The following is a 26,719-nucleotide window of genomic DNA, read 5'->3' as shown; positions in this document are numbered from 1 at the left end:
TTAGAATTAAAATGAATGACATGATATGTTTTGTCATAGACATCCCTATCCTATCGAAAACATCCCTCCCACGTACTTCATAATAATGGTTAGATGGCAAGTTCAACATGTTAACACCATATTACACGGGATTCTTGTTTATAAATACCCCTAAAAACGATGAAGGAAGGATCGATCCTTCAAGAATACCAAGTCCGCACCTTGCCAACACTTCCATCCCTTAACCTTCAAGCTATCTTCACTGTCATTTTTCTTAACCTCCAACTCTCCGTCCCAATTGAATGAACCGGTTTCCACAACCACCATCTCTCTCCCTCAGTACTCCTTATTGTGTCACTACATAATACAAATATTAATTGTAAACATTTGGGCATCTTTTTGGCATTTAGGAGGAATTAACTAAAATAGCTTCAAATATCTAGAACTTTTAGGTCCATTTGCATAGAAGATAAAATTGAAAAATAAAAATATCTATAGCATTGAAATTACCATAAAGGTAAGGGTAAAGTGGGTTACAATAAAGAAAAACATTAAATTAAAATAAAAAATTATTTGAAATTTATAAAGTAAATAATGTTATTAAATGGTTTATTTCAGTGATGGAAAATGAGTCACATTTACTTTCTTCTAAGTTATAGGTTTTATTAACAATTTAACTTCTTTATAGTTGAAAATATTTTTTTTTGTGTAAAAATGATATCTAAATTATCGACAAAAAAGAATGTGATTAATAGCATATACTTACCTTTTTGAAGTAAAATGAAATTAAATAATGTGCGCACATTTATTGCTAGAAATGATTAAAACTCTATGATATACTTAAAAGTTAAAACACTTGATTTCAACCTATTACATCTTCTACCCCAATTTGTAAACTTATAATGATACCAAAATTAGAAAATAATAACTTTTTTATAATAATTTAAAAACCACTTTCACTAGAAAAAACCATGGATTAAATGAAATAATGTTATCAAAACAAAACCGACCAATTGATTTAACTAGTTTAATCAATTCAATTGAATAAATTATTTAAAAATATAAAAAAGTTGGGAAAATAAAAACCATTCAGCTGGTCCAATCACCTGATTCAACTAATTCACAAATCGAACTGATCCAACCACATACTCAAGACAATACCCAAGCCGGTTCCCTGTCCAGCCCAGTTCTGGAAACTGTGAGATGAAATCCAAAGGTACCTTAAGGGCAGATTGGCCACACTCGACTTGATCTATAGATTAAACCCAAGCCGATTATTACTAATCGAATGCCGATATATTTCTCCTTCTAGATTTTGCCACTTCTAGCACTGGGTCTATCACTGCTATTGATCTCTTTGCAACTAATAATACAACTTAAAAACAGTTTACCAGTTTCAGGCTTTAGGCAGAACTTAATTTTGTTTGACATGACTGTTTTACACAAACCTACCTACAAAATTGACATTAACACAATATTATAATATAAATGCACTATTTTAGTCTTCACAGCGTATAGTGGCTGTTGAAATTTTATCAAAATCGTATCATAAGTTGATTACCCGCCTCTAGATGTAAGACTCACTCGCTTTCCCTCAACAGAAAACTTGCTACTACCTTCAAGCTGCGGAAAAAACCAAAAGATATCAAATTTCCAAACCCGAAAGCGATGAAAAAAGTTTATGAAATGTTAATAAAATTGCAAAGTAACGCTTTTAAGAGATGAGCGAACCTTTCGCTTTAAGTAGGCAATAGCATCTTTCTTTGAAGAAAAGCTGGAAAAAACCAAAGTTGACTGTTCATCAATAAGAACTTTCAGCTGCTTCAACTTTAATGAATCTCCAGGTACCTGAAGTAGGAAGATGGCTTTTAATTAATGAAAGACTTATGACAACGATTTTGAACAGCTTGCATTTTAGATCAAGTACCTGACGAAGAAGCCGTTTACACAGCTTTTTCAACCTTAGTTTTGGCTCATCAGCTTTCTCCGTTTCTAATGCATTTTCACGCATTCGTTTTGCTGGAGGACCAACATCATCAGAATCCTCGCCATCACTATCGCTGAATGATGTCTTTTTCCCCTGAAAGTGAACTCCAGCTACTTTCTTTGGTCGGTCTTTAATGCCCAGACCTTGCTTTCCAGTTGTGGCTTTATCCTGAAATTTGGAACAAAAGATATTTTTTTATTTCTTTAATCTCCTAGTCTCCAGCATGATACTAGACTCACATAACAAAAACGCATGTAGAATGATCAATTGGAACACTGTTCACAAGACCATGACAGTTTCATCTTCGGATGAAGGTTAAAAAAGACATGGAATTATAGTTTTTCTTTTCATCATACAAATAAATTTAGCACAGTTTTCATACCCCAAAAAAAGTCAATTCACAAAGACTTACTTGCACAAGTTTGTAGAGATTCTCTTGGTCATCTTCATAAAATACAGTTCTCTCAGTAGAATTTTTAGACTCTCCAGTTTTTATTGATTTCCTTCGGGTAGTTTCTCCCAGAAAACCTCCAGAAACAAATCCATATTTAAAGCCCCACCATTCTGGAGAAACACTTTCAACTTTATTTCCTACAACAAAGAGCCAAGTTATTTCATAAACGATCAACAGCAGACAGCTGCAGCCAGCAAAAAGAAATGAGTTACAGAAAGAGGCCAAGAATATCCTTTGCCAGCAAAGGGCTGAGTCCTTCAGGTACAAGATAAAATACTCCAAGGAAAAGTATTTTAAATAAAAAGTCCAGCCTGGCTTTCAACCTTTAATATTACTGCATAGACCATAAAGACTAGCAATTTCTGAACTATGTAACACAAAGGAAAATACACCTTACTGCAAGAATTCACCCAAGTTTTTCAATATGAGCTTGAGTTTATTTGAAGCATTTACCTTCAGTGGAAAAATCATTTGTTTCAGTTGTCTCTATGATCTCCATTTCACCAACCACATCAGGATTTACCTGTGGTGACTCCTCAACCTTTTTGGCCTATTGCAAAACATCTATGGGTAAATACAGTGATTGTTTAAACCAAAAAAAATAGTAAATGTTAGTTAGGCATCAAATCAAATGCTAATTCCAAGGGAAAAAAATCTATCTACAAATAGGAATTGATAATTCTATCAAAGAAGACATAAAAAGTGCTTTAAAAACCATTTTGATTTCCATATAAAGTTGTGTTTATTACTGAACCACTATGTTTTAACAGTGCTTTGTGTTTCTACCTTTTCTAACTCATGACATCTAGAGTTTGTTCAAAAAGTCGAGTGACTCCATGGTGAAGGTAACATGGTATCTGCCTCTCGTGCTAATATGAAACGAAGACCAAATCAATCAAGTATTAAACAATTATCTTGACAAATCACAGCCAGAATGACAACTATTCTAGATTTAACTTATCCTTGAGCTCATTTATATTTCTAACCACGAAAATCTTGTTAAGATTACGGTGGATGGTATTAACAAATCAAATTTTAAAAATCAGTGACAAATGAATAAATTTCAAACCAAATACTTGACGCGATACATTTTGATCTCGTGTAATCATAGAATAATTTTGCATCTTGAAAGGAACATTAGACAAGAATGTACAAAAAGAACATAATTGCCACAGCTGCAAGCAAGTAAAAACCTTAACAATTTAAATAACACTGAAGAAAACAGAGTAGATAAGACAATGAAGGTTTAGAACTTACAAGAATTCCTTCAAGATCCCTCGAAGAATATGCATGTACAAGCTTCCCTCTTTCTCTTTTCTTATATCTAAGATCCGAAAAAAGTAAAATAAAAACAAATAACATCAAACATTAATTAAATAATTGGCAATAATCTCCTACCAGACCATAAAGAAACATAGAACTAATGTACCAACCTTCCCTGTGGCCGGGTAGCCTTAACAACTTGTTCTTCAGTGTCATTAGGCTCATCACTCTTTGTTTCCACTTGATTTTCATTCTTTTCAGCTGTTCAGAAAAGTTAAATTACTCATCAATCAATAACAACCTACTAAGTATAAATATGAGAGGAATTTTCTCTGGGTATCAATCATACCTTCATCGTTGGTTTGCACTGCTTGCTTCTAAAAAATTAAAAAGAAAAAGAAAAATGAGCTTTGCATCAAATTGAACACAGTACTAGACAATCAAAGTCAGAATGAAATACGCACCACTTTCAATCCTTTGAGAATACTATCAAACTGAGCTGTATCAAAAGCCCACGGATTTGGCTTATCTAATCCAATACCTGCTCCATATTTTTCAAAAATAAATAAAATTCCAATATTAAAAGTATTTTTCACCATCTCCTCCTATTCTAATTCTCCGGAAAATTAATTCAATATCTATAATTCAATAAACAAATCAACTAGCTTATAACCAATGCTACCTCAAATTCGGATCAGTCCGGTATAAGGATACAAGAACAAAAACTAGAACACAATTTGCTATTTCTATAAAACGTAATTCGATAGGGATAATCTTCTCAAATTTGTTTAGTAGAGGCATGAAACAATTTATGAGAATATTATATACATAGAGAGAGAGAGAGAGAGAGTTTGTGCTTAATAAATACATACTTCTAAATATATAAAGTCAGAAATTTGTGAATTGTTTTATAATAAACTCTATACGATTGTGATAGTTAAAACAAACTTGGATCGCATTTCCGGTAACAGAGCTTTAAAAAAAAGATTGAGAGACAAAAAAATAAATATGAAAAAAAGAAAACAATTAAAAACGAACCGGTAGTATCCTGCTTGTTTTTAACTCTAACGTGACCTTTGATCCCTTGTTTATCTTTCCCGAGACCTTCTCCTTCTTCCCACCCCTAACCGGGTCATTCAAACAACAAAACAAAACAAATCACAAAACACGCCCGCATACGAGCAAAATATACGTACAGGGATACGTACCATTTGCTTCATGAGGCGAAAAGCAGCAGATTGGCGAGCGACGCCGACATAGCAGAGAGGAGCTTCGGGTGCGGCCATTTTCGCTTTTTTTTTTCCTTTTTAATTCCTCTCTGCTACGCCGACGACTATACTGAAGCGTTGTTTTTAGAATGTTAAAGAAGGGAAAAGCGAAGAAAGGTGCTTTAGTGGGAGGTCTCAGAACAAAAAACCCTAGGTGGAAGTGAGGGAATATTTGGTGCTTCGAGCATTTATGGATTTTGATGGACCCGTGGTGATCTAGCAGTGGATATTTGATTAAGATGGGAATACGGAATTATGGGGTGTAGGGTTGGACTGTGGGTCCCTTTTTGATCAAGTTTTCGGTGCGTTGATGATCTGATGGTTGTAAAGCGCTTATTCTGTTTAAGCTTTGGCATTTCACCTATCATGCAAACGGTGCCGTTTCAATGATTCTTCAATTATTTTGTTTAATTTTTGTTTAGGTTAAATATGTCATAAAGTCCAATAATTATCAATTTAGTCTCTATATTTTTGTTTTTAGGAATTTATCTATTTAATTTTCAAATCTTAAAATTTAGATTAAATTGTTAATATTAGTAAATATTTTTATTAAATTAGTTGGTTTAATATTTTAAAATAAAAAAAATCTCACTTGATAATTATACAAATTAACTTAAATTTAATCAAAATAATAATGTTAACATTTAAATTTTCGCTTAAAATTTGTATATCACTAATTAAGAAAAAAATTAAAATATAAAATTATTTAATTATTATTTTTATATTAATTTCAAGAGATATATTTAAAGGCTCGATTCACATTCCTCTATTTTTTATTTATGTTTAATGATGAATTTAGTTAACAATTTTATTATAAATTTTAATTAATTTTTTTAATATAATTTTTAAAATTACTCATAACTCATCTTTAATCCAATTACAAATAATATATCTATCAATTAAGTTACGACTCAATCCAAGTGTCTTCAATATTAACCGATGTAATATTCATATCTAACTTGCTCAAGTTTTTTTAATAATATATTTAAAAATTTAAGTGTACTTGACTATTAACAAATGTCATGGTAAATTTAATTTCAAGACTTCGGAAAAGAAATTATAAATAATTATTTTAATACAACTGTTTATTATTAATTAAATAAATTATAGAAGAATTTTGAAGTCCCCAGCATTAGCGGGGATCCATGCTAGTTATATAAGCATCAATTTACCCATTAATGATCCAGCTCCAGCACAAAGAAGGCTGATTCTAGAACCGAGTCAGCCATTGTCCTTATTTTCTCTCTCTTGGCCGGGTTCTCTTCGTAATCTCCGGTGATTGTTTGGGTGCAAGCCACAAAACCAGCAATTTTTTCTTCTTTTCCGATGATGGGGTCTATGCTCGGTGACCTGCCGTCATTTGACCCCCACAACTTCAGCCAACTTCGTCCCTCCGATCCTTCTAATCCTTCTGTAAGTAACCTCATAATCCCTTTTAACCTAACCCCATTTTGCATAACATGTGAATTTTGTTTCTGGGTTTGAATTGCAATGAATTAATCCCCACATGCAGTTTAGATAAATAGTGAAAAACCTTTTAAATTTTTATGTTTATGTTTCTCGGTTTACCCTGATATGATGTTATTGTTATCTGTTTTTTTTTTTTGTGAAAAGTATTTATTATTCATGAATTTCGGACCTTAATTGTCAGAATCTTTTTGGATAAAGTTGTTTGTGGTTACAAATGACTAGGGGTTTAACTTTAAATGTTTCATAGAATTCCAACTCTGGTATTCCTACACTTTGTTTTTTTTAATGGTTTGCATTGCAAGATATATTATTTATTATTTAGATGTTGATTAATCTAATTGATTGTTGTGTAATGCTTCTATATGAAGCATGTAAATAATGCTAATACTTGTTATTATTTGTTTGCTAAAGTTATAATTATATGTTCACACAAGGATCATGCTTTTTTTTTTTTTTTGCATGGGATGATGATGGATTTTCCTTTAAAACTTCAAGTTCATGCTTTCGAAGCTTTCTTATCTTGCTGTGTATGTGGTAGTTTTAGTTCTTAGAGCTGGTTCTTAACAATGGTAACAAAGACAAGTTCTATGATTAAGACACAAATGAGAATTTGTTTCTATGTGGGTATACATATGCATAGACAATTAGATATTTAGACATATTGGTATTTATGTATTGGTTTTTTTGTTCCAGTGGTTTACAGTGGTTCCTTGCCTATCTGTTTAACCATTTTTAAGTAAGCTTAGACTGGTTGAAAGGTCGAAATGGTTTTAAAAAAAAAAAACAATTTTCACCTTCCCTTCTATCTTTTTGAGCTATTTCAGCATGTGAGATGCTATAATATTCATGGAGTTCATATTGAGCTCCTCTATGTTTTAATCTGAACAGTTATATTATGATAAATGAGTCTTTTTGCTCTCATTGGTTAGCCTTTAACTAAAATTACAGACTTCCCTTGTATGGATTTTATTTTGCTTGAACATTTTCGGGGGCATAATTTGCTTGAATTTTTTTTTCCTAGAAAGTGGTACCTACCACCTACCGCCCCACACATAGCCGGACTTCTCCACCTCCTGATCAAGGTATCGAACAAATATTCTCTTTCTCCTTTTTTTCACTACGAAAACAATATTCTATTCTGAGTTAAAGTAAGATACTATTGGCGCTTTAAACTGTTTGTGGTGATAATATGGTAACTTTGGTTGGTTAAATTACTTTCAGGCTTTATCCACAAAGCATGCCATTGCCATATAACATGATAATTATTAGTCTGGGTTTCCTTCTAGGATGTTGAATGTTGACTTATGTTTGAGACCATCCAGTGCTGGAAAATTACATTGATATGTCTGAATTGGAACTTGATATGAAATAATTTTTCTGAAAACCTTGTGTTGTGTTCTCCCTTTGCATCCCTTTTTTCTTTCTCTCAGATTTCTTGATTGGTAGTGATTTGGTTCATCTGTCTAACTTTGGTTGACACTGAGCAGCAAAGTGTTTTGGATATTTCAGGTTCCAATCACAACAAATTGGTATTGAAGTAAATTATTAGAAATCAATTGGTGTTGTCTTTCGTAATAGCTTTTGGTAATGCTAGCATTAGCAAGAGCTTTGGTGTGAGAATGTCATTGAAGATGGATGAAAAATTCAGTGTTAGAAAAGTAGTCTTATTACGGTTCGTTTCTTGTTTCAAATTTTTTTTATTGGTAAAACTCAGTTTATCAGTCTAATTTCTAAGTGGATTACTTTTAGCAGCTTCTGCTTCAATGTGTTTTGGATATTTTTGGTCTGAATCCCAGAAAACTGGGGTCGAGCAAATTCTTGGAAATTGATTGGCTTTCAATCTAGCACTAAGGAAGAGTTTGATGTGGGATGATGTCGAATATGGATGTCAACTAATTTGATGGTAGAAAAGATTTTAGCCTTTGTCATGTAAAAGTAGAGTTGTTCTTATCTCCTTCTCAATAGCCATTGTTGTGTAAGATCAACTCTTACACGCCAAACGTTACAATATTTTTTACTATCAAATTTGTTAACATCCATCTTTGATGTCATCCTTTTACCCAAACACTTGCTAATCTTAAGATTATCGAAAGCCATGACAAAATGATTGTTATTGCACCCGAACTCTTGCTAGTCTTAAGATTATGGATAAGCTCACACCACAAAATGCCTCAACCGGATTCCCAAGTGTTTCTCATTAGCTAACGATAGTACACAACTAAAACCTGACCCAAGAGACAATTTACGAAACTTAAAATCTTATCTTTTCATTCTTTTTATTTTCACTCTCTCATCCCTCTGCCAAAACCAAGCATCAGTGCACCCCTGCCATCTTTAATTCTCAACACCCAACCTCATGTCCCAATTGCCAACTTGTCTTACACTTTGCAAACTTCTTTAGTTGAAAATTTCGGCTAGTTTCAATAAATATAAAGGTACTAGTGATTGAAATTGCATTATGATGCAAAATGGCACAGCTCATTGGCTAAATCCTTGAGTTTTAAAGTTGAATACGATTTTTAGTTCACCTTTGAACAGCTTCTTTATTTGAGACTGACTTCTGAAGCACTTTTTTACAGTTATAACTACCGAAGCCAAGAATATACTTATTAGAAATTTTTACCAGCGTGCCGAGGAGAAGGTCAGTAATTCATTTATGATTTTCCATAGTCATAGTTTGAAACTCATAGACACATGCATAAACTTTGAGAGTGAGCGTGTTGATACTTCATTTTGATTCTTACTGCCGTTCTCATTGCAGTTGAGACCGAAGAGAGCTGCTACTGAACACCCAACACCGGAACATGGATGCAAGCAACCTAGGGCATCCACCACATGGTCATAATGAGATTTTCTTTTGGTTTTTCAATGCTCATCTAAATGTATCTTCTCATACCAAATGTGTGTTGTAGAATCTGTGAGGAAAGTTGCTTTGCACATTGTTGTTAATCAGGATGCCATGCTTGTGCATTGTATGTGTACAAATTAAACTCATAGGTTAATCAATAACAAGAAGTGTTGTTATGTTTCTGCATTCTCTTCTGGGTATTATTGATTCTTGTCGGCATGGCATGGATTGTTGAAATGCTAAATCATGTATGCTCCTTTAAGAACACAAGATCTCATCTTAAAATGACAAGTAAAAATGCATCTCTAGGTAACCCCCAGGTTTGAAAATATGAATTGGGCCTTTGGAGCACCATGTTTTTACCATCCATAAAAACAATGGAAATGGGATGGTCCAACAGTTGGAAATGAAAATGAATGAACTTTGATTGGTTGCCGCATGTGTGTATTAAAAAAATATGTAGAGAAAAGGGAGCACTAACTTATGGCCACAAATACCCAAAAGGGTTGATGTCACAGTTAGCCCCTAAACTTTCATTCAATATGCAATGTGGTACCTATGCAAACAAAATGTCTAATTTGATACTTGCCTCAAAACGTTTAATTTGCACACCGAGTTGGCAGCAACAAATAAATGAATGCTACGTGTCGTTACAAAATAATACGGGTATTAAATTGGGCAATTCCTTTTTATAGGTATCACATTGCATATTGAAAGAAAGTTCAGGGGCCAACTGTGACATTAACCCTACTCAAAAAGAAACAAAAACGAAACCCAAAAAAACGGAGTCAACAAAGATAGTCGAAGCAAGTTCACAAAAACGAAACCCAAAAAACAGAGTCAACAAAGATATTCGAACCAAGTTCACGAAAAACAGAGCCCCTTCTCTGCATAGACGCGATGGCCACTCGCTTTTACAGTTGTTCTCTGATTCCAGCAAGACCCACCTCCGGATCAGTCTTAAACAAGTACAGTTTGTTGCCAAATCCTCGTATCTCAATCACCCGACGTCATACTACCCTTGTTTCTTCTTCTTCTTCTTCTTCATCTTTCACACTTCGAGCTTCAGTTTCATCAGCTGCTACTTCAACTGCAGTCGATGGAACCATCTCCTCCACCAAACCTTCCAAGTCTTTGCCTTTCAGAGTGGGTCATGGATTCGACCTTCATCGTTTGGAGCCTGGCTACCCTTTGATCATTGGTGGGATTGATATTCCTCATGATAGAGGCTGTGAAGCTCATTCTGATGGTATTTTTTTAATTCCCTACACTTTTGGGTAGTTTAAATTTATAAACATCTTCCCCATTTTTATCTCGAATTTGTATTTCTATTTAAAATTCCCACAATTTTGCATTTGGGATTAATATGTTGTAGGAGATGTACTGCTTCATTGTGTTGTGGATGCAATATTGGGAGCTTTAGGGCTACCTGATATAGGGCAAATATTTCCAGACTCTGATCCCAAGTGGAAAGGAGCTCCATCTTCAGTTTTCATTAAAGAAGCTGTGAGTATTTCTTTAATGTAGATCCTATTTATTTAATTTCCTGGGGTGTTTATTTTCCAATGGATGCTTTGAGCCTTTGATATGTAAAGTCTTTGATAAGCGATGAATGTTCCTTCAGAATATAGCCTAATTTATTTATTATTGAATGGGATTAAGCTTTTAGAATTGTGATAAACTGATATGCATCTAGCCTGCAAAGTGATTCTCTATGCAGATGCTCCTTATAAACATGATTTTTGACTTTAAAGTTAGGCTAAATGCTCGGTTTGGGACTAAACCTTGGAGGCACTGAGTGAATAAGGGTGAAACGTTCGAAGCTGGTCTTTTGAGAGGATTAAATCTGAGAGCTTCCCAAAAAACCCAAATCAACAATAGCTTCCCAAACCTCCATAAAGAACAGACTGTGGAATTGATATAATACTTGAAGTTATAACAATCCTGTCTTGGTTAACATAGTTGAAGTTGAATAATCTGTTTGTCTTGGAATGGATGGTGGTAGTACTAGTACGTCCTTGCCCAAGCAATTCAAGTATCCTTTTCTAGCTGAAATCATGAGTGATTCCGTTGTCTTGGGTTCAGACTATGTTAGACTTTAAAACTTGAATCCTTTTACTTCGTTTTTATAAATTGGTTTTCTTTAAGTATAAACTGGTTGGATTTTGGTTGGTTTGTTGCATATTAAGGTTTCTTGTTTATCAGTAATTCATTCCTTAATGATTTTTAATTCTCTTTTATCATTCTATTGTTTTGCTGAATGGGATATAAGATATGAAAGATTCAGCATTCAAAAGTATCATTGCTATATAATTATTTCAAGTTCAGCTTTAAAGTTACCGAGAATTTTCTAATTAAGTTTTGTTTACAATAAAGGATCTACATTTTTTTTATTTTAACCATGCCATGCCTTTTTTGTCTATGTAGATGCTTGTTCTTTTATTACTAACACTTCTATCAATAGTAGTTGCAGGAAATATCATTCACCCCTTGGGAACAACTTTCCACGCTAAAAAAGCTGCGGAAGTAATCTTAGGAACAACTAACCTTGGGAACGATATTATGTTAGGAACAACTAACTTTTGGAACGGCATTATGGTGGGAACACTTTGGAGCTAACCTTGGAAGGTTGGCAGGATTCTTGGGTTGCTCCACCATTGGGATGTCTTGGAGGCTCAAAATACGAGCATTGTTAAGAAATACACTTCTTAACCTTTCTCTGAAATATGAGTGCTTCCTTTCCTGGTTAAACGGAATGTACACTTGACCCTGAACATACAAGTAATACTCTGTTTACCAGAAATAATACGTGAGTATAACTACCACCTAATTTTGTAATTGCCTTATTTCTTAGAAGCACATTTTCTAATTTCTCTCAATTCCACTACCCATTACTTTAACACGTTCACTCCAACTTCTCTCTACAACCGCTCCTTAATAACTTCCTTCTAAGGCCTATAAACAGAGTCTCGAACATTTCATTTAGGAGCTTTTGATCTTTTGGCAAACTTGAGTATTCTCTCTATTATTGTTACAACCACACAACCTTCACTGTCCTGGACTGTTTATCACTTCCATCATCATGAGCTGCCGCCACACTTGTTTTCCAAAGTTTGCTCCGGTCTTCATCTCCACCATCTTTTCACGGCATCTTATTTTCCTAGCTTGTAATGTCTCCTCACCTTAACAAAAGAGTCCTCTACAGTCTGTATATGTTCTTTTCTTTCTCTTATTTGAACTTGGTGGTTTCAAACAAATCTCAAAACATGTTTGCAAACCTGATAGTTTGAAACTCCAAGATTTTCACATATTAAGTTAGCTTTAGGATTGATGCACCTCGTTACAGAGAAAACAAAAAAGATCGAAAGAAGAAAAGAAAAGAGAGAACAAAAAAGAGAGAAGAGGAAAATTTCATTCAACCAATTCCATAACTACCTCATTCCCTTCCCAGCTGCTGAAACAGAAAGAATTGGCCATTACCAAAATCAGTTCGGAAAGTTGTTACACAACAGCTATAGCTTTTCCCAAGCTAAAACTCAACGTTTCATTAAAATTTAAACGCACAGTGGTTACCAAAAAGTAGCGTTCTGCTACTAGTTAACTGACTATTTTTTTCCTTGTTTTAGTTTCCTACCGTAACAAATACTCTCTCCTTCAAAAGATCCTTGTCCTCAAAGATTAAAGGTAGGAGATTTTCTCTGCAGCTGTTGTAGGGACTCTCAGGCAGCATCTTCTGGAAACGTGTTGGTCCATTCCACCAGCACTTCAGTGACTGTCTGGTTGCCCCTCTTGACCATACGTCTTTCTAGAACGCGAGCAGGCTCCTTAAGCATAGCCCCATTAGCACCTACCACTGGTAAAGTAGATTGGAGTCTTTCCAATATGCTTCTTAAGTTGAGAAACATGGAAGGTAGGGTGAATACAAGAAACCAGTAGAAGCTTGGATTGGACTGGCAATAGGAACCGGTGTAACCAGTGAAGAAGATCTAGGTGGTACATTAAGGGGTCGAGATGAATTACCAAAACTCATAAAAAGACTCTTCTTATGGGAATTGAGGAGAATGCCCTCTACTTGTCTAGCAATTAGGAAGCCCTCTACCAATGACTTTGGCTTAAACATCTGTAGATATTGGCCAATCTCTAACTTCAAATTACTGGTAGAAATACTTAAAGCATATGATTCAGACAATTGGAGCTGGTTCAAAAGACTTACAAATGCATCATGGAACTGCTTAAATGATCCATGTTGCTTCAAGGAGACCAGGTCAGTCATGGGATCTCGAAACGAACTGGATCCAAATCATTCTTTCAAGCTATGTGCATAGCAGGTCCGATTCAATAGATGTAGTCCTCCCTGTTTTTGGGTGTAAAAATGGTGTCAACCGAGTGCTCTCCCTTTTAGATGAAGCATCACAGTCCTAACCTTGGAAGTATCTGTCACACCTTCTGCCTCAAAGTACTGCTCTAACTTGGACCACCATCCTCTAAAATCAAAGCCATCAAACTTGGGGCATTCAAGCTTGTGAGACCGAGAATTCCAATCTAAAAGACTTGAACGCGAAGGAGTTCCTGAACTTCCCAGTTCCAGCATAGGATGAGCATCCAAAGGGTCCCTGGAAGGAAAACTAGGTGGAGCATCTGCCAAAATACTTTTCCCTTTATCTTGAGCAGCCACATTGCTCACAGCAGGAGTTGGATTGCCCAAGTATTGCTCAAACAGATTTTGTAACTTAGACTGTAGCTCCCCTCTGAAATCGTCCTTAAGTTCCTTCAACCGAGTGTCCAGCTTGGCATCCCACTGCAACAACTCGCCTTGAAGCTTGGCAACCTCCTATTGAAGATGACCGACATCCTTTTGTAAGTGAGTAGTGACCCCATCACCAGCCATGGAGGATCGGCGGGCTCTGATACCCTTGATGCACCTTATTACAGAGAAAACGGAAAATTTTGGAGGAAGAAAAGAAAAAAGAGAAAACAGAGAAGAAGAGAGAAGAGGAAAATTTCATTCAACCAATTCCATAACTGCCTCATTCCCTTCCTTACCGCTAAAAAGGAAAGAATTGGCCGTTACCAAAATCTGTTGGGAAAGCTGTTACACGACAGCTGTAGCTTTTCCCAAGCTAAAACTCAACGTTTCATTTAAACTTAAAGGCACCGTTTTCATTAACAGTGGTTACCAAAATTCAGCGTTCTACTACTAGTTAACTGACTCTATTTTTTTCCTTGTTTTTAGTTTCCTACTGTAACAGTTTCAAAAGGAAATTAATCTGTTTTTCTTTGTCAGATTTAATGTTTCCCAATTTTTTGGGAACTTTGAGGATTTTAGGTTGAATAAGACTGAATAAAGTCATGTTTGCTTAAATTTGTTATACCAGTACAAGGGTGGTGTGTGTACCACAATTGCTTGCAAAACTCCTTATTGAGTAGTTTCGAAAAGGTTTGACCCTTGTTCACTCAATGTCTCAGAGATTTAACCCCAAATTAAGCGCCTTAAAAGTTTAGACAAAATATAAATTTCTAAAATTTGATGCTTCTAAGAGAATATACCGAGTATGATATTGCTTTACTGCAGAGTCATGTGAAATCTATGACACTTTGTTTGATGTTGGCTTCACCAACCATGATGCAAAGAACCTTTCATCAAAACAGCCTAATTCTTTTGTGGTTGCAAATGGAAGCAATTTTATATCGATCAAAGTATGGCATGCATACACATTTGTATATACCTATCATGCATGGTATGGTTAAATGCTGATGTCAATCTTGACTGTAAAGTGAAATGCTAATACATCTTATGCATGTGGTTTTATATAAAGCATAGCATAGAGGAGGAACTGTTTTTGAATCTGAATCTACATGTATACTGCATTGTTCAGTGAAGAAACAAACTTGTCGAAGTGTTCCTCCAATGCCACTGCTCCCCAACTCTTAGTTCTACTTTCTTCTCACTGATTTGGCATTCTAAAAGTTCAACTAATGTTTGATTGCCCTTATATTGGTAGGATAGTCCTCTCTTTAAGTTGACCGGCATAAGCAAGAAGGATTAACAAATTAGCAAGGTTAAACAAATTATAAAGCGGGGGTGTACTGATAACCATGATAGTGTTGAAATATAGATGTAGATGATCCATTAACTGATTTGATTCAATAAATAGACATTTGTTCCCCTTCTGCTGATTTAGATTTTAGATCGTAGTAGTAAATAGTTAAGAGCAAGGATCCATTTACACTAGCATGAAACTAAAATAGTTTCACCCTTCTGTAGCATTTTGTGTGATTAATATTTTTATAATCCAGTTGTCATATTTTATATTCTATTCATGTAGATCATGCATTTAAGTTTTAGTAAATTGAAAATGTTTAAATATTTCTTTGATGTAAAAACTTTCAACTGCTAAATACGAATTGATAAAAACAGTATTCTTGACCGATATGATAGAGGTATTGGATTGATTCAAAACTTTATGTGCATAAAAGTATGATTATATTAATAAATTCAGTAGTTGGATTTTTAAATATTAGTCGTATAGAAAGATATGAAAGCCTGTAACACTAGTTTTGTTTTATATTGATGTAAATAAATCTCTCAATAACTAGAAGAATGATCCACTCCACTTAAACTAATATAAAACTATTTTAGTTTTACAGATTTCCACTATTAGTATTTTAGCAATGTATATCTTTTGAAGGACTCCCTGCTTAAGTTCATACATATCATTATGCTAGCTAAAATCTGAAAGAAACCCTTACTATCTGCAAACTAAAATGAATTGAAGAGCTTCTCTGTTTTTCCTTTTTTCTTTCACTGCCTAAGTTGGTCATGCTAGGCAGGCCATCATTGTTTATATCATCTATTTTAGGAATATATACTCAATTTTAGCATTTCAGACTCTTTATATTAACCATGCTTATCTTCCGTGACATTGTTCTTTTCAGGTGAGACTCATGCATGAGGCAGGTTACGAGATTGGAAACCTAGATGCCACCTTAATTCTTCAAAGACCGAAACTGAGTCCACACAAGGGAGTTATCAAAGCCAATTTGTCTGAGCTTCTAGGTGCCGACCCATCTGTCGTCAATCTTAAAGCCAAGACTCACGAGAAGGTTGACAGCCTTGGTGAGAATCGAAGTATTGCAGCACACACTGTGGTCTTACTCATGAGGAAGTAAATACTGGTATCGTATAGCATTGTTGTTTACTGTCATAGACAACTCCCTGTATTCAGTTGGATCCGAACTTGAGCAATAATTATATGTTTCGACCGGCCACAGTTTCCAAATCGGTCATTGGTCTATGAAAGTTTGTCAACGACTCAACATTACAAAGATAAATTTATTTTAAAATTCCATGTGTTCAATTCCTACTTTTACTGCCTTTCACGTGTTCAACTTCCACCTGTTCCTTCATTTGAATTTTGAATCATTCTCAAGTCTACATTAAATCATCAAATACATGAACACCATGAATTTCACATGATTATTTCATCAATGTTTTCTTCTTCTTTTTTTTTTAAGTTCACTGTTTTTCAAATATTATTTGCTGCATGTAAAAACTTATCTCTTTTGGGTTCACATCATGTTACCATACATCAATCATCAATTTTAGAACTCTTTCTACCCATTTTTTTTAATCGAAATAACGTAATTCATTTATCACTATAGAATTATTTTTGTATTATTGAGTGGTATCCACAGCAATAAATTGCCTAGACCATTTCAAAGTCATGGCTTTTAAGAGATTTTTCAAATGTCCAATGTGTAGTTGTGGCAGAAGAGGCTTTTGAACTCAACTCATTAAGGAGGAATCAAAGGTTTTGACTTTAAAGAACCAAGTGGGGGTGGAAAATGGGACACCATTGAAGGCTTCAAAGTTTTAAACTCATCACTTCTCTGACCATTATCTCCACTCCCTCCACCTTAAGCCTCCTCTAAGGCTGACAATGTGTGTGAAATTGAGACCTAGTTAGAACCCCCGGCCACCTAGCATATCTATGTCTTGTTTTTATTTCGATTTCATCACATGTTTTTCCTTGTAGAACAGACATATCCCACTAACTTGGAAAAAAAAAACTCAAAATATTTGCGAACTAAATCAACAATTAGACTATGTAAAACAGTCGGTCAAGCATCAATTTAATTAATGAAAATTATGGAAAAAAATTCAAAAAAAAAAGGTTCATGAATTATAAATATATCTATCCGGTTTTTTACTATTATATAATTAAATTAAAAATTAATTTTAAAAAAATTATGTATGTTATTTTGGTGATATGATCATTTGTAGCCAAGCTCATTCTGTCAAATAAATATTTTATTATTTGAGCTTTAAAGACAATATTATTAGAAAATATAGTTTTAAACCTCGAAAGATATCTATAAACTATAAAATGAGATATGAAGAATATCTTGATTCAAAAAAAAAAAATTGAATACTAATGGTTCTTGCTCATGTATTATTGATTATGAATAGTGTAATCAAAGTTAAACATTTGAATTATTCGAAAAGATTTTAATTGAGAGGTTCATAAATGATGATAGAGGTGTTATAGTTGTTGGTATTGTATTTTTCGTTATGAATAGTAACAAAGATTATTTATAAGCTTAAATTAATTGAAATTCAATCTAATTTTTAATTATTCAAACAATAAATTTAAAATAATTTATTTTCCAAACATATAATTTTAAATTCACTAGAAATCATATATTCCAAATCTACAATTTTAAAAATCTAAATTGAAAGGTAATGTGTAAAATTTGAGCATCCGAAGACCAAAACATAAACATTTAAGAAACGTAATGTTGTTTTCAATTTTTTATATTTAGAGAATTCAATGGCAGCAGTTGGAGAAACTTGAAAGTAAAAGAATAAGTACTCAAATATTTGTTTTAGCTAAAGAGACCTTGAAGACTACTCCATTCAACTCCTTTGAAATTTCAACCACAGGGTTGGGTTAGGTTAGAAAATTGTAGGAAATGGGTCTTAAATGCATGAAGAAATTATTTTATAAAAGGTAAACTACAAAAATAGTCACTTTTTTTTCTCAGATTACATTTTAGTCATTTATGTTTGAAATGTTACACTTTGGTCACTTACGTTATCGTTTTGCTATGAATTGGTTACTCTACCATTAAGCTCCGTTACCTCCCTAACGGCAGTCCTATGTGGCAGTCCAAATGAGTTTTAAATGTGAACTTGGATGTCCAGTTATTGGGATGAAAATAGGTATTTCATTAAATAAATTTAATTTGGATTGCCACGTAGGACATCCAAGTTGACATTTAAAATCCATTTGGACTACCACGTAGATCACCATTAGGAAGGTAACGGAGCTTAACGGCAAAGTGACCACTTCATAACAAAACAATAACGTAAGTGACTAAAATGTAACATTTCAAACATAAGTGACTAAAATCTAATCTGAGACAAACAAAAGTGACTATTTTTGTAGTTTACCCTTTTATAAATGGTTTATATAACTTTTACCCTCTAAACTTAGTAATTATATCTATTTTAGTATATATATAAATATATATTTGTCATTTTTGGTACTTGAATTTGACAACAAAATTCTTTTAAAATGATAATATGATACAATCTCGGTGTGTCACGTCATTAAACTAAATTTAGTGATCAAAATAGGAAAAAAAATAAGTGGATAAATTGCTATATTATTAACCTTTTTTACAAAAAAAAATGTGTAAAAATTATTTTATAAAAGTGATAGAAATATACTTTGGGTTCAAAATGAATGAGCTATTAATCAATCAACCTAGCAGACAGAATTATGTTCATTAGCTGGTTGTAATACCAAAAACTCTTGAATAAAATAAAAGATTTATGTATCAAACAAAAGGGATGTATAGCTATAAAAATAACATTATTGCATAGTTGCTTTCCGAAAAGGAAAAAAACACATTATTGTGTAGTTGTGTGTATTCCAACTGTACTAAAAATGACAATCAAGAAATAAAATCATTAAAAAAAACGAAAATAAAAGTCAAATTGATTCCACGGTTTGCCTGTTTGCTTTGCTTCTCGTAGGGATAACATATAAAAAAAAACATTTTTAAATTTTGAGATAACGATTTTTAAAGTGATATATCATGAAAGACAAATAAAAATTCATGTAATAACGGTTATATTTTGTAAGAAATCAAATTTTGTTTTTAATCTTAATACATAAATTTAGTTATTATACTTTTATTAAATAAATTTTGGTGTTTATATTTTTCGAATTTTAAATTTTCAATTTTATCTAAATAGTAATATGCTAATTTAAATTTTTTATTTTCAAAATCTTATACCAAAATTATCTTATCACATGTTTAATTTTATGCCCGCTAGCTATTGCTACATAATACTTACAACAACAAAAAAATCAAAGTTATACTAGGTAACGAATTTGATAGCTACAATTTTATTTTAGGATTAAAATTTCAAATATTAAAAAATATAGATACTAGAAATGATCAAATTAAAGAATAAATGTAACTAAATGCATAATAACAAAATTTGACTTGACAAATTTAATTGGTACTACCGTTTGAGTGATGTTTGAAATTTCAAAATTTGAAACTAAATCAAAGTAGAATAAACTAAAACTTGCAATTTATATACAATATTATACATGTACTAATAATAAAATTAGACCACACAGAGTTGAATTATTCTGTAGAAGAAGGGGCCATAAAATTATTACAAGTAGCAGATAAGCAAGATTGTGACATTGTACTGAATCTGATTCAGCTTCTGCCACTTTTGACATAAAGGGATTTTTTTTTGATGTTTCCAGTCCTCCTAAATTGTCCAAATCATGTCGGTCACTCATTTACTAATTAATTTAATTGTCGGCGATCATGTATTTAGCTTACGGACACAGTGGATCATCGGTTGCCTTATGTCGGTATTTGCTAATTGCAGGTGTCCACTCCACTAAACCCACTAATTTTCTTTTTAGTCCCTTGAATCCATGCTTATCATATATGCACATGGAATAGCTAAAAGGGGATGGCCGGAAGGGTAAGAGTAAAAATATGAAAGGTTTTTAACTATACCATCACATGGGATGGTTGAAATTTTGAAGTTATTTATATCGCGTATGATTTAAATTAATGAAAGTTATCATATAAAATGATTTGGAATTATTGGTAATTTAATATTGATTAAGTGAGGTATGTAAAGTGTACCTACACATAGTAACGTGTGTGTGCGTACCTGGTTTTGAAGATTTTGGAATCCACAATGAATAAAGTAAATTGTGGAAGTGGAAAATGTTGGTTGAGCTGTGTGCATATAAAGTCAAAAATAACATGAGAAAACCCAATAAATGTTTGTAGTAAATTGAATTTAATGGATAGGCAATACTGTTGTCTTTCTTTCTATAACTAAAAATATGATTGGAAATTATGTAATTAGAATATATATAAGTTTACAAATAAAATATAATAAATAATAGAACGTATGAATTGAAAATAATAATAAGTATGCAATTAAAATAAAAAAATAGTTTAAATTGTGAGTAAAAGGAAATTAAATAGATAAATACATTAGATTAAAAATAATAAATGTACTTCGATTATTTATCATGTTATTGTCATTTTTTTTAGCATGTTAAAAAGTTATCATGTTAGTGAAAAAAAAGTTTTATATTAAAAAACTAATTATTGAATTGAATTGTGACATCAACTCAATTAATAGCATCATCTATATTAAATTATGGCACACTCACAATGCAAGTGAAAATCAAACTTATGTAACAAATATATTTACAATAATATATATATAAATAATAAATGAGACTTTGGTTTAATGCTAAAATTTAACTATCATATATTAAAGAGGCACAAATTTATATCTTATTATATGTGTAATTTTCTATATAAAATGATAAAAATATCCTTAAAATAATATAATTTTTTCTGAGAATATTTTCGTCTTTTCTCAACTAAATTGGTATTTAATTAACTCATAATACTAACTCAATCAAATTAGACTTATAAATAAATAACACTTAATTTTGCTTTCATCTTACAATCATAATCAAATTTAAATATGATTAAATTTGAATTTAAATCTTAAAAATGTTGTACATGTACTTGAATAATACCACAAAGTGCATTTTGATTTACTTTTAAAATGAGTGAAAATTTTACTGTATACGTTTAAAATTATATAGTTTAAAAATAATCAAATGATGTGTGATTAATTTTAAAATTAGAACAATTTTATTTAATTCAATTTGCATACATCATTTAATTAAAATTTAAAATATTAATAATATTTTACTGGTTTGGTTGTTTTTGTCAAAGGTACAAACATCTCCATACTCATTTTAAGAATATAGGGACATGTACAATACTTTTACTATAGTTAAGCCTAAGAATTTCTCAACCTCATTTATTTATTCAACTAAATCATGATTGAATCTTCACATCTGTCATCCATTATGTTGCGGTGATGTTAATTTCTTTGGTCGTAATTCCTAATAGGAGTAGAATAGAATAGAAGAGGCTTCCACCTTCAATTCTTTTTTTCTAAATTTCCAATATCAAATTTAATGGTCACCAAATTCCTAAAAGAGAAACCTGTCAAACATATATAGGATAAAGTCTACTACTTGTCCCTATACTTTATGAAAGTTGTGAATTTAGTTTCTATACTTTAATTTGATCAATTTTAATCACTGTACTTTTGAATTTGTCCATTTTAGTCCCTTACATTTTGAATTTTGAAATTTTAATTCTGATCCAAACAATAACAGTTAAATCGGTTTGGTTAAACTGAATTATTAGTCCTATACTATGCGTACAATTATAGATTTATCCATATTCTCTAATTGGATCATTCTAAGTCTCTGTACTCTTCAGTCTTGAAGCTAAAGATAGTCGTTAGTCACATTAATTGGATTTTTAGTGAGTATTATGTGAAAATAACAAGCTGACATAACATTACACATATGATAATATATTTGCCGCATCAGATTTCGAAAATAACATAACTTAATGAATTTAACAATTATCATTTGGAGAGGATTGAAATTTTAATATTTGAAAATTTTAATAACAAAATTAACCTATATATTTGTCCTTCATCTTCTTCCTTCTAGAGGTGTGCATGGGCCGGGCCAGGCTCAACTAAAAATTTAGGCCCGAGCCCGGGCCTAGCCCGAAAAATAGACTTAAAATTTTACCCAAACCGGCCCAGATAAAAATGTTAAAATCCGGGCTGACCCGGCCCGCCCATATTAATTTTTATATTAATTTTTATATAATTTTAAAATATATAATACATCAAAAATACTAAAAACATCAAAATAAATATTTCCCAACAAATTGAAAATAAATTTTAAAAAATATGTATACTTAAATAACACTAAGATAGATGCAACTTAACAAGCAAATGCCTCTAAAATAATAACAAAATTAACAAATGTCTTTAAAATAATAACAAAATTAACAATAAAATAAATTTTATACAATATCCAAACAATAATAACAAAATAGTAGCAACATGATAGTAAAATGGTAGCAAAATAGAGAGAAAACAATAAGAAAATAATATTAAAAAACAAAAAAAAATTATCCTTTAGTGAATTTGGGCTGGATCAGGCCCGGGAAAAAATATTTTACCTGAAGCCTTACCCGTTTTTTAAACGGACTTTATTTTTTTATCTAAGTTTATTTTTTAAACATATATTTTTACCAAAACCATCTTACATTTCGGGCGAGCCTTCGTGACCGAGTGACTCCAGGTATACTTCTTTTCTCTTTCATGGAACTTTCAAACTTTTTGTAGACCCCACTCACCATAGACATTAATACTCTATGAAATAACGCTCTATAAATAGGCGGACAAATAACCTACAAGCTCATCACCCAATTCAACTAATATAATCAAAATTCTTTCTCGTTCAAAAAAAGCTAATTTTTCTGTAGTTACTTGTTTCATTTTTTGTTTTAGTTGATTCTTTGTAGTTCACAAAAAATGGTTTCCATGTCAAAGATTGCTACTGGTAATGGTCATGGTGAAAACTCACCTTATTTTGATGGATGGAAAGCATATGAAACCAATCCTTTTCACCCTATTGATAGACCTGATGGTGTTATTCAAATGGGTCTAGCTGAAAATCAGGTACGTATTTCATTTCCCAGTATTTTTTTTATTTAGAAAAACTGAGAATTTTGATTGATTTTAATGGCGTTAATGTTTACCAGCTTTGTTTTGAATTCATCAAAAAGTGGCTAATGGAACACCCAGAGGCTTCCCTTTGTACTGCAGAAGGTGTAAACAGGTTCAAAGAGACTGCACTTTTCCAGGATTATCATGGGATGCCTGAGTTCAGACAAGTATGGCAACGCAAAATAACAGAGTTTCTCTTTTGTTTCTTTAATTACATGGTAATTAATCAATACTTTGTGTATGTTATTACAACAGGCTGTTGCCAAATTTATGGGGAAAGTGAGGGGAGATAGAGTGAAATTTGACCCAGACCGTATTGTTATGAGTGGTGGAGCAACTGGTGCTCATGAAATGGTGGCTTTTTGCTTGGCTGATCCTGGTGAAGCATTATTGGTTCCTACTCCATATTATCCAGGGTAAATTCATCAAATTCTTTTTTGGGTTTTTCTTTTAACATATATATGGGAGGTTAAGTTGATACATTCAATAACATACAGTTCCTGTAATACCGGGTAGAGAATGGAAATTAGGTGTATAGAAAGAGCTCAAATTGGAATTTTCAATGACCAACACTGACCTTTTGTCCCCAAACCAACCTACATATGTGAAGTCAAGAGAAATGAAGGAAGGAATTTGTTAATTAAGTGTTAAATTATGACTTAAGATTAGTTTAATGAAAACTTAGTCAACTTAGCAGTAAAGTCAATTGTGGCAACATCGCCGCCTAGGCTTTGTTCATAGGGAGGGATGGAAATTGAAATCTGGGTAAAATTCACCATGCCCACACGTCCCTTACTTTGAAAGCAGCCTTGTACCCTTTCTTTTGATGTTAAAACCCTTTAAAGTTCATGGCCCATCTTTGTATTATTGATGGAACTTGGTAGGTAAAAAGTGAAAATTGAAAATAAATAAGAAGATTTATCATAAATATGAGGGTTCATCATCCTTAGTGGGACACTAACGGAAAGTTGAGTAGTCATCATCATCTTCATTTCTTCTTTATACCTAACTCTTCATCATAACAGCTGTATGTATAGGACAAGTAGGGTCGGTTTTAGGTTGATTCAATTTAAGTTTTTTCGGGTTTAATAATTTTGCAGATTTGATCGTGACTTAAGGTGGAGAACAGGAGTTGAACTTGTACCAGTGATTTGTGAAAGTTCACATAATTTCCAAATCACTAGGACCGCCATGGAAGCTGCATATGAAAAAGCTCAAGAAGCTAACCTTAAAGTCAAGGGTTTACTCATAACAAATCCATCAAATCCATTAGGAACTATAATGGATCGAGAGACATTAAAGAGCATCGTGAAGTTTATAAACGAAAAGAACATTCACCTAATAGGTGACGAAATTTATGCCGCCACGGTCTTCAAAGACCCTGAATTCGTCAGTATTTCAGAGGTCATACAAGAAGTTGAATGCAACCATGATTTAATCCACATTGTTTACAGTCTTTCTAAAGACGTGGGGTTCCCTGGTTTTAGAGTTGGCATTGTATATTCATACAATGATGCAGTGGTGAATTGTGCTCGTAAAATGTCAAGTTATGGCTTGGTTTCATCACAAACACAGCATTTAATTGCTACCATGTTGAACGATGATGATTTCCTTCATAATTTCATCATGGAAAGCAAAGAACAGTTGTTCAAAAGGCACATGTATTTCACATGGAGTCTTTCACAAGTTGGTATTGGTTCATTGAAGAGTAATGGTGGGTTGTTTATATGGATGGACCTTCGTAAACTTCTTAAAGAGAAGACGTTCGATGCTGAAATGGATTTGTGGCGAGTGATAATCAATGAAGTTAAGCTTAATGTTTCACCAGGGTCGTCCTTTCATTGTCATGAACCTGGTTGGTTTAGGGTTTGTTTTGCTAATATGGAGGATAACACCATGGAAGTTGCTTTATCGAGGATTAGAAGCTTTATCCTTAAGAACAATGAGTCCATAGTTCCTCGCAAGTTATGCAGACGAAGCAGCCTTAAACTCAGCTTATCACGTAGCTTATCACGAAGAATGGATGATTTCATGTCACCTGCTGGCATTATGTCACCACATTCTCCGTTACCTCAATCACCCCTCGTTCGAGCCAGGACTTGAAAATCGGTTTTCGACATTAACGGAGAAAAGGATAGTTTATTTTATTCGTGTTTTTTAATTAATTTGTAAAAAAAAATAGAGAATATGATATGCATTCTTTTCATGGAGTTACCTCATACACTATCATCCTTTTGGTGGAAGCTCTCCATCGCATGGGGGACTCCATGGATTCATGCATCAACTATTGTATTTCCTTTTTTTGTCTTTCCTTACATTCATAAAGTGTAATGTGAGGGAAGTTAAATGTTGGTAGAGCACTGCTCTCGTACACAAGTATGTCATTGTTGGTTGTTTGTATTGTTTATTAGGGCTTTGTAACAAAAAAAAATATTAGTTCCGAATTTTTAACCCTAAACCCCATTCAGTGATTGAATAAAGGATTATCTCTTGTATTCAATTTTTCTACTAAGTTGATAGTAACATTCAATAAATTAAGTAACTATTACCATTGCCATTAAAAGCTGACGTTTAATAAATCTAGTAAGTAATTGTTAGACATTTTATATGTATGGTGAGGTATGTATACTAATTCACATGAGATTCACTGTGCCATATTAGAAACAATTATATGTGTATTTACATAAAATGTATGAACATGACCTCTTAATTTATGAAATTACTAATGTTTAAGATGTTTAAGAATATGAAATGCCCTTGAAACTTAGTGGAATAGCTAGGACACATATGACATGCCATTTAATTCTGCTTTTCTTCAGCAGAGATTTATCATTGAATAGAAATATGATACGTTGCCTTATGACATAGTACTACGGTATGTTTTTAGCCTTATATGTTGGTGTTTGGGTTGAAGCACTTTTAGTGCAATATATGTTGGAGTTAGCGGGATGGACTTTTGAGTGTCCAAACCATAGTTTGCTAGGGTTATAAAAAAGCATACAAATATAAAAATGGATAATTCTAAAAAATGATTGTATTTATGTGATTTAAACAATTGAAATGGTATTTTTGAGTGAATTCTCTACTGGATATGTAACAACAAAAAAGAAACTTTTCTATTCTATATCAAGTTTATCAAATAATATAGCCAATATAATCATTACAATTCTTATGGTTAAATTTTGATTAAGGGTGAGTATATTTTATTTCATGAAGCTTACTAAGCTCGTGCTTACTGCAATGTTTGCTTTGTATATAAGTTTGAGTTGAT

At 32.7% G+C, this 26,719-nt stretch overlaps 4 protein-coding genes across 5 annotated transcripts; 3 read left to right on the top strand and 1 right to left on the bottom strand.

Annotated features, from left to right (window-relative positions):
- Window positions 1–1,381: 1,381 nt before the first annotated feature.
- On the bottom strand, window positions 1,382–5,203 carry LOC107949503 (G-patch domain-containing protein 1). The gene is made up of 11 exons (XM_016884166.2): window positions 4,892–5,203; window positions 4,722–4,806; window positions 4,148–4,224; window positions 4,033–4,060; window positions 3,854–3,944; window positions 3,678–3,744; window positions 2,874–2,970; window positions 2,379–2,557; window positions 1,907–2,134; window positions 1,711–1,827; window positions 1,382–1,602 (listed from the first exon to the last, which is right to left on the bottom strand). Exons 1-11 carry the CDS (start codon window positions 4,967–4,969, stop codon window positions 1,537–1,539), a joined length of 1,113 nt encoding a protein of 370 aa, XP_016739655.2. The 5' UTR covers window positions 4,970–5,203; the 3' UTR covers window positions 1,382–1,536.
- A 709-nt stretch (window positions 5,204–5,912) lies between these two features.
- Window positions 5,913–9,455, top strand: LOC121215455 (DET1- and DDB1-associated protein 1). Of its 2 annotated transcripts, none has more exons than XM_041089955.1 (4): window positions 5,913–6,364; window positions 7,443–7,503; window positions 9,001–9,062; window positions 9,183–9,455. In XM_041089955.1, the coding sequence occupies exons 1-4, from the start codon at window positions 6,278–6,280 to the stop codon at window positions 9,264–9,266; spliced, it is 294 nt and encodes a 97-aa protein (XP_040945889.1). In that variant the 5' UTR covers window positions 5,913–6,277; the 3' UTR covers window positions 9,267–9,455. The 2 variants fall into 2 exon arrangements, with proteins under 2 accessions (XP_040945889.1, XP_040945890.1); XM_041089956.1 differs by having other exon boundaries at window positions 6,053–6,364; window positions 9,016–9,062.
- Window positions 9,456–10,058: 603 nt separating this feature from the next.
- LOC107949505 (2-C-methyl-D-erythritol 2,4-cyclodiphosphate synthase, chloroplastic) lies at window positions 10,059–16,633 on the top strand. Its single transcript, XM_016884167.2, has 3 exons — window positions 10,059–10,518; window positions 10,645–10,775; window positions 16,206–16,633. The coding sequence occupies exons 1-3, from the start codon at window positions 10,170–10,172 to the stop codon at window positions 16,437–16,439; spliced, it is 714 nt and encodes a 237-aa protein (XP_016739656.1). The 5' UTR covers window positions 10,059–10,169; the 3' UTR covers window positions 16,440–16,633.
- A 6,482-nt stretch (window positions 16,634–23,115) lies between these two features.
- On the top strand, window positions 23,116–25,948 carry LOC107949506 (1-aminocyclopropane-1-carboxylate synthase). The gene is made up of 4 exons (XM_016884168.2): window positions 23,116–23,400; window positions 23,484–23,615; window positions 23,704–23,864; window positions 24,549–25,948. Exons 1-4 carry the CDS (start codon window positions 23,254–23,256, stop codon window positions 25,549–25,551), a joined length of 1,443 nt encoding a protein of 480 aa, XP_016739657.1. The 5' UTR covers window positions 23,116–23,253; the 3' UTR covers window positions 25,552–25,948.
- The last annotated feature ends 771 nt before the right edge of the window (window positions 25,949–26,719 follow it).

Source organism: Gossypium hirsutum, chromosome D03, assembly GCF_007990345.1.
Source record: "Gossypium hirsutum isolate 1008001.06 chromosome D03, Gossypium_hirsutum_v2.1, whole genome shotgun sequence".
Taxonomy (NCBI): Eukaryota; Viridiplantae; Streptophyta; class Magnoliopsida; order Malvales; family Malvaceae; genus Gossypium; species Gossypium hirsutum.
Note: the sequence above shows the minus strand (reverse complement) of the source record. Positions and strands in the feature narration are given on the sequence as shown.

Bases quoted from the DNA above. Each gene is read 5' to 3' on its own strand.
- LOC107949506 (XM_016884168.2), top strand. From the start codon at position 23,254: ATGGTTTCCATGTCAAAGATTGCTACTGGTAATGGTCATGGTGAAAAC. The intron at 23,401-23,483 runs GTACGTATTTCA...AATGTTTACCAG, and splicing joins TGGGTCTAGCTGAAAATCAG to CTTTGTTTTGAATTCATCAA. The intron at 23,865-24,548 runs GTAAATTCATCA...ATAATTTTGCAG, and splicing joins CCTACTCCATATTATCCAGG to ATTTGATCGTGACTTAAGGT.
- LOC107949503 (XM_016884166.2), bottom strand. From the start codon at position 4,969: ATGGCCGCACCCGAAGCTCCTCTCTGCTATGTCGGCGTCGCTCGCCAA. The intron at 4,061-4,147 runs GTGCGTATTTCA...TTAATTTTTTAG, and splicing joins TTCTCAAAGGATTGAAAGTG to AAGCAAGCAGTGCAAACCAA. The intron at 2,135-2,378 runs GTAAGTCTTTGT...TCCAAATTTCAG, and splicing joins ATCTCTACAAACTTGTGCAA to GATAAAGCCACAACTGGAAA.
- LOC107949505 (XM_016884167.2), top strand. From the start codon at position 10,170: ATGGCCACTCGCTTTTACAGTTGTTCTCTGATTCCAGCAAGACCCACC. The intron at 10,519-10,644 runs GTATTTTTTTAA...AATATGTTGTAG, and splicing joins CTGTGAAGCTCATTCTGATG to GAGATGTACTGCTTCATTGT. The intron at 10,776-16,205 runs GTGAGTATTTCT...TGTTCTTTTCAG, and splicing joins CAGTTTTCATTAAAGAAGCT to GTGAGACTCATGCATGAGGC.
- LOC121215455 (XM_041089955.1), top strand. From the start codon at position 6,278: ATGATGGGGTCTATGCTCGGTGACCTGCCGTCATTTGACCCCCACAAC. The intron at 7,504-9,000 runs GTATCGAACAAA...ACTTTTTTACAG, and splicing joins TTCTCCACCTCCTGATCAAG to TTATAACTACCGAAGCCAAG. The intron at 9,063-9,182 runs GTCAGTAATTCA...TTCTCATTGCAG, and splicing joins ACCAGCGTGCCGAGGAGAAG to TTGAGACCGAAGAGAGCTGC.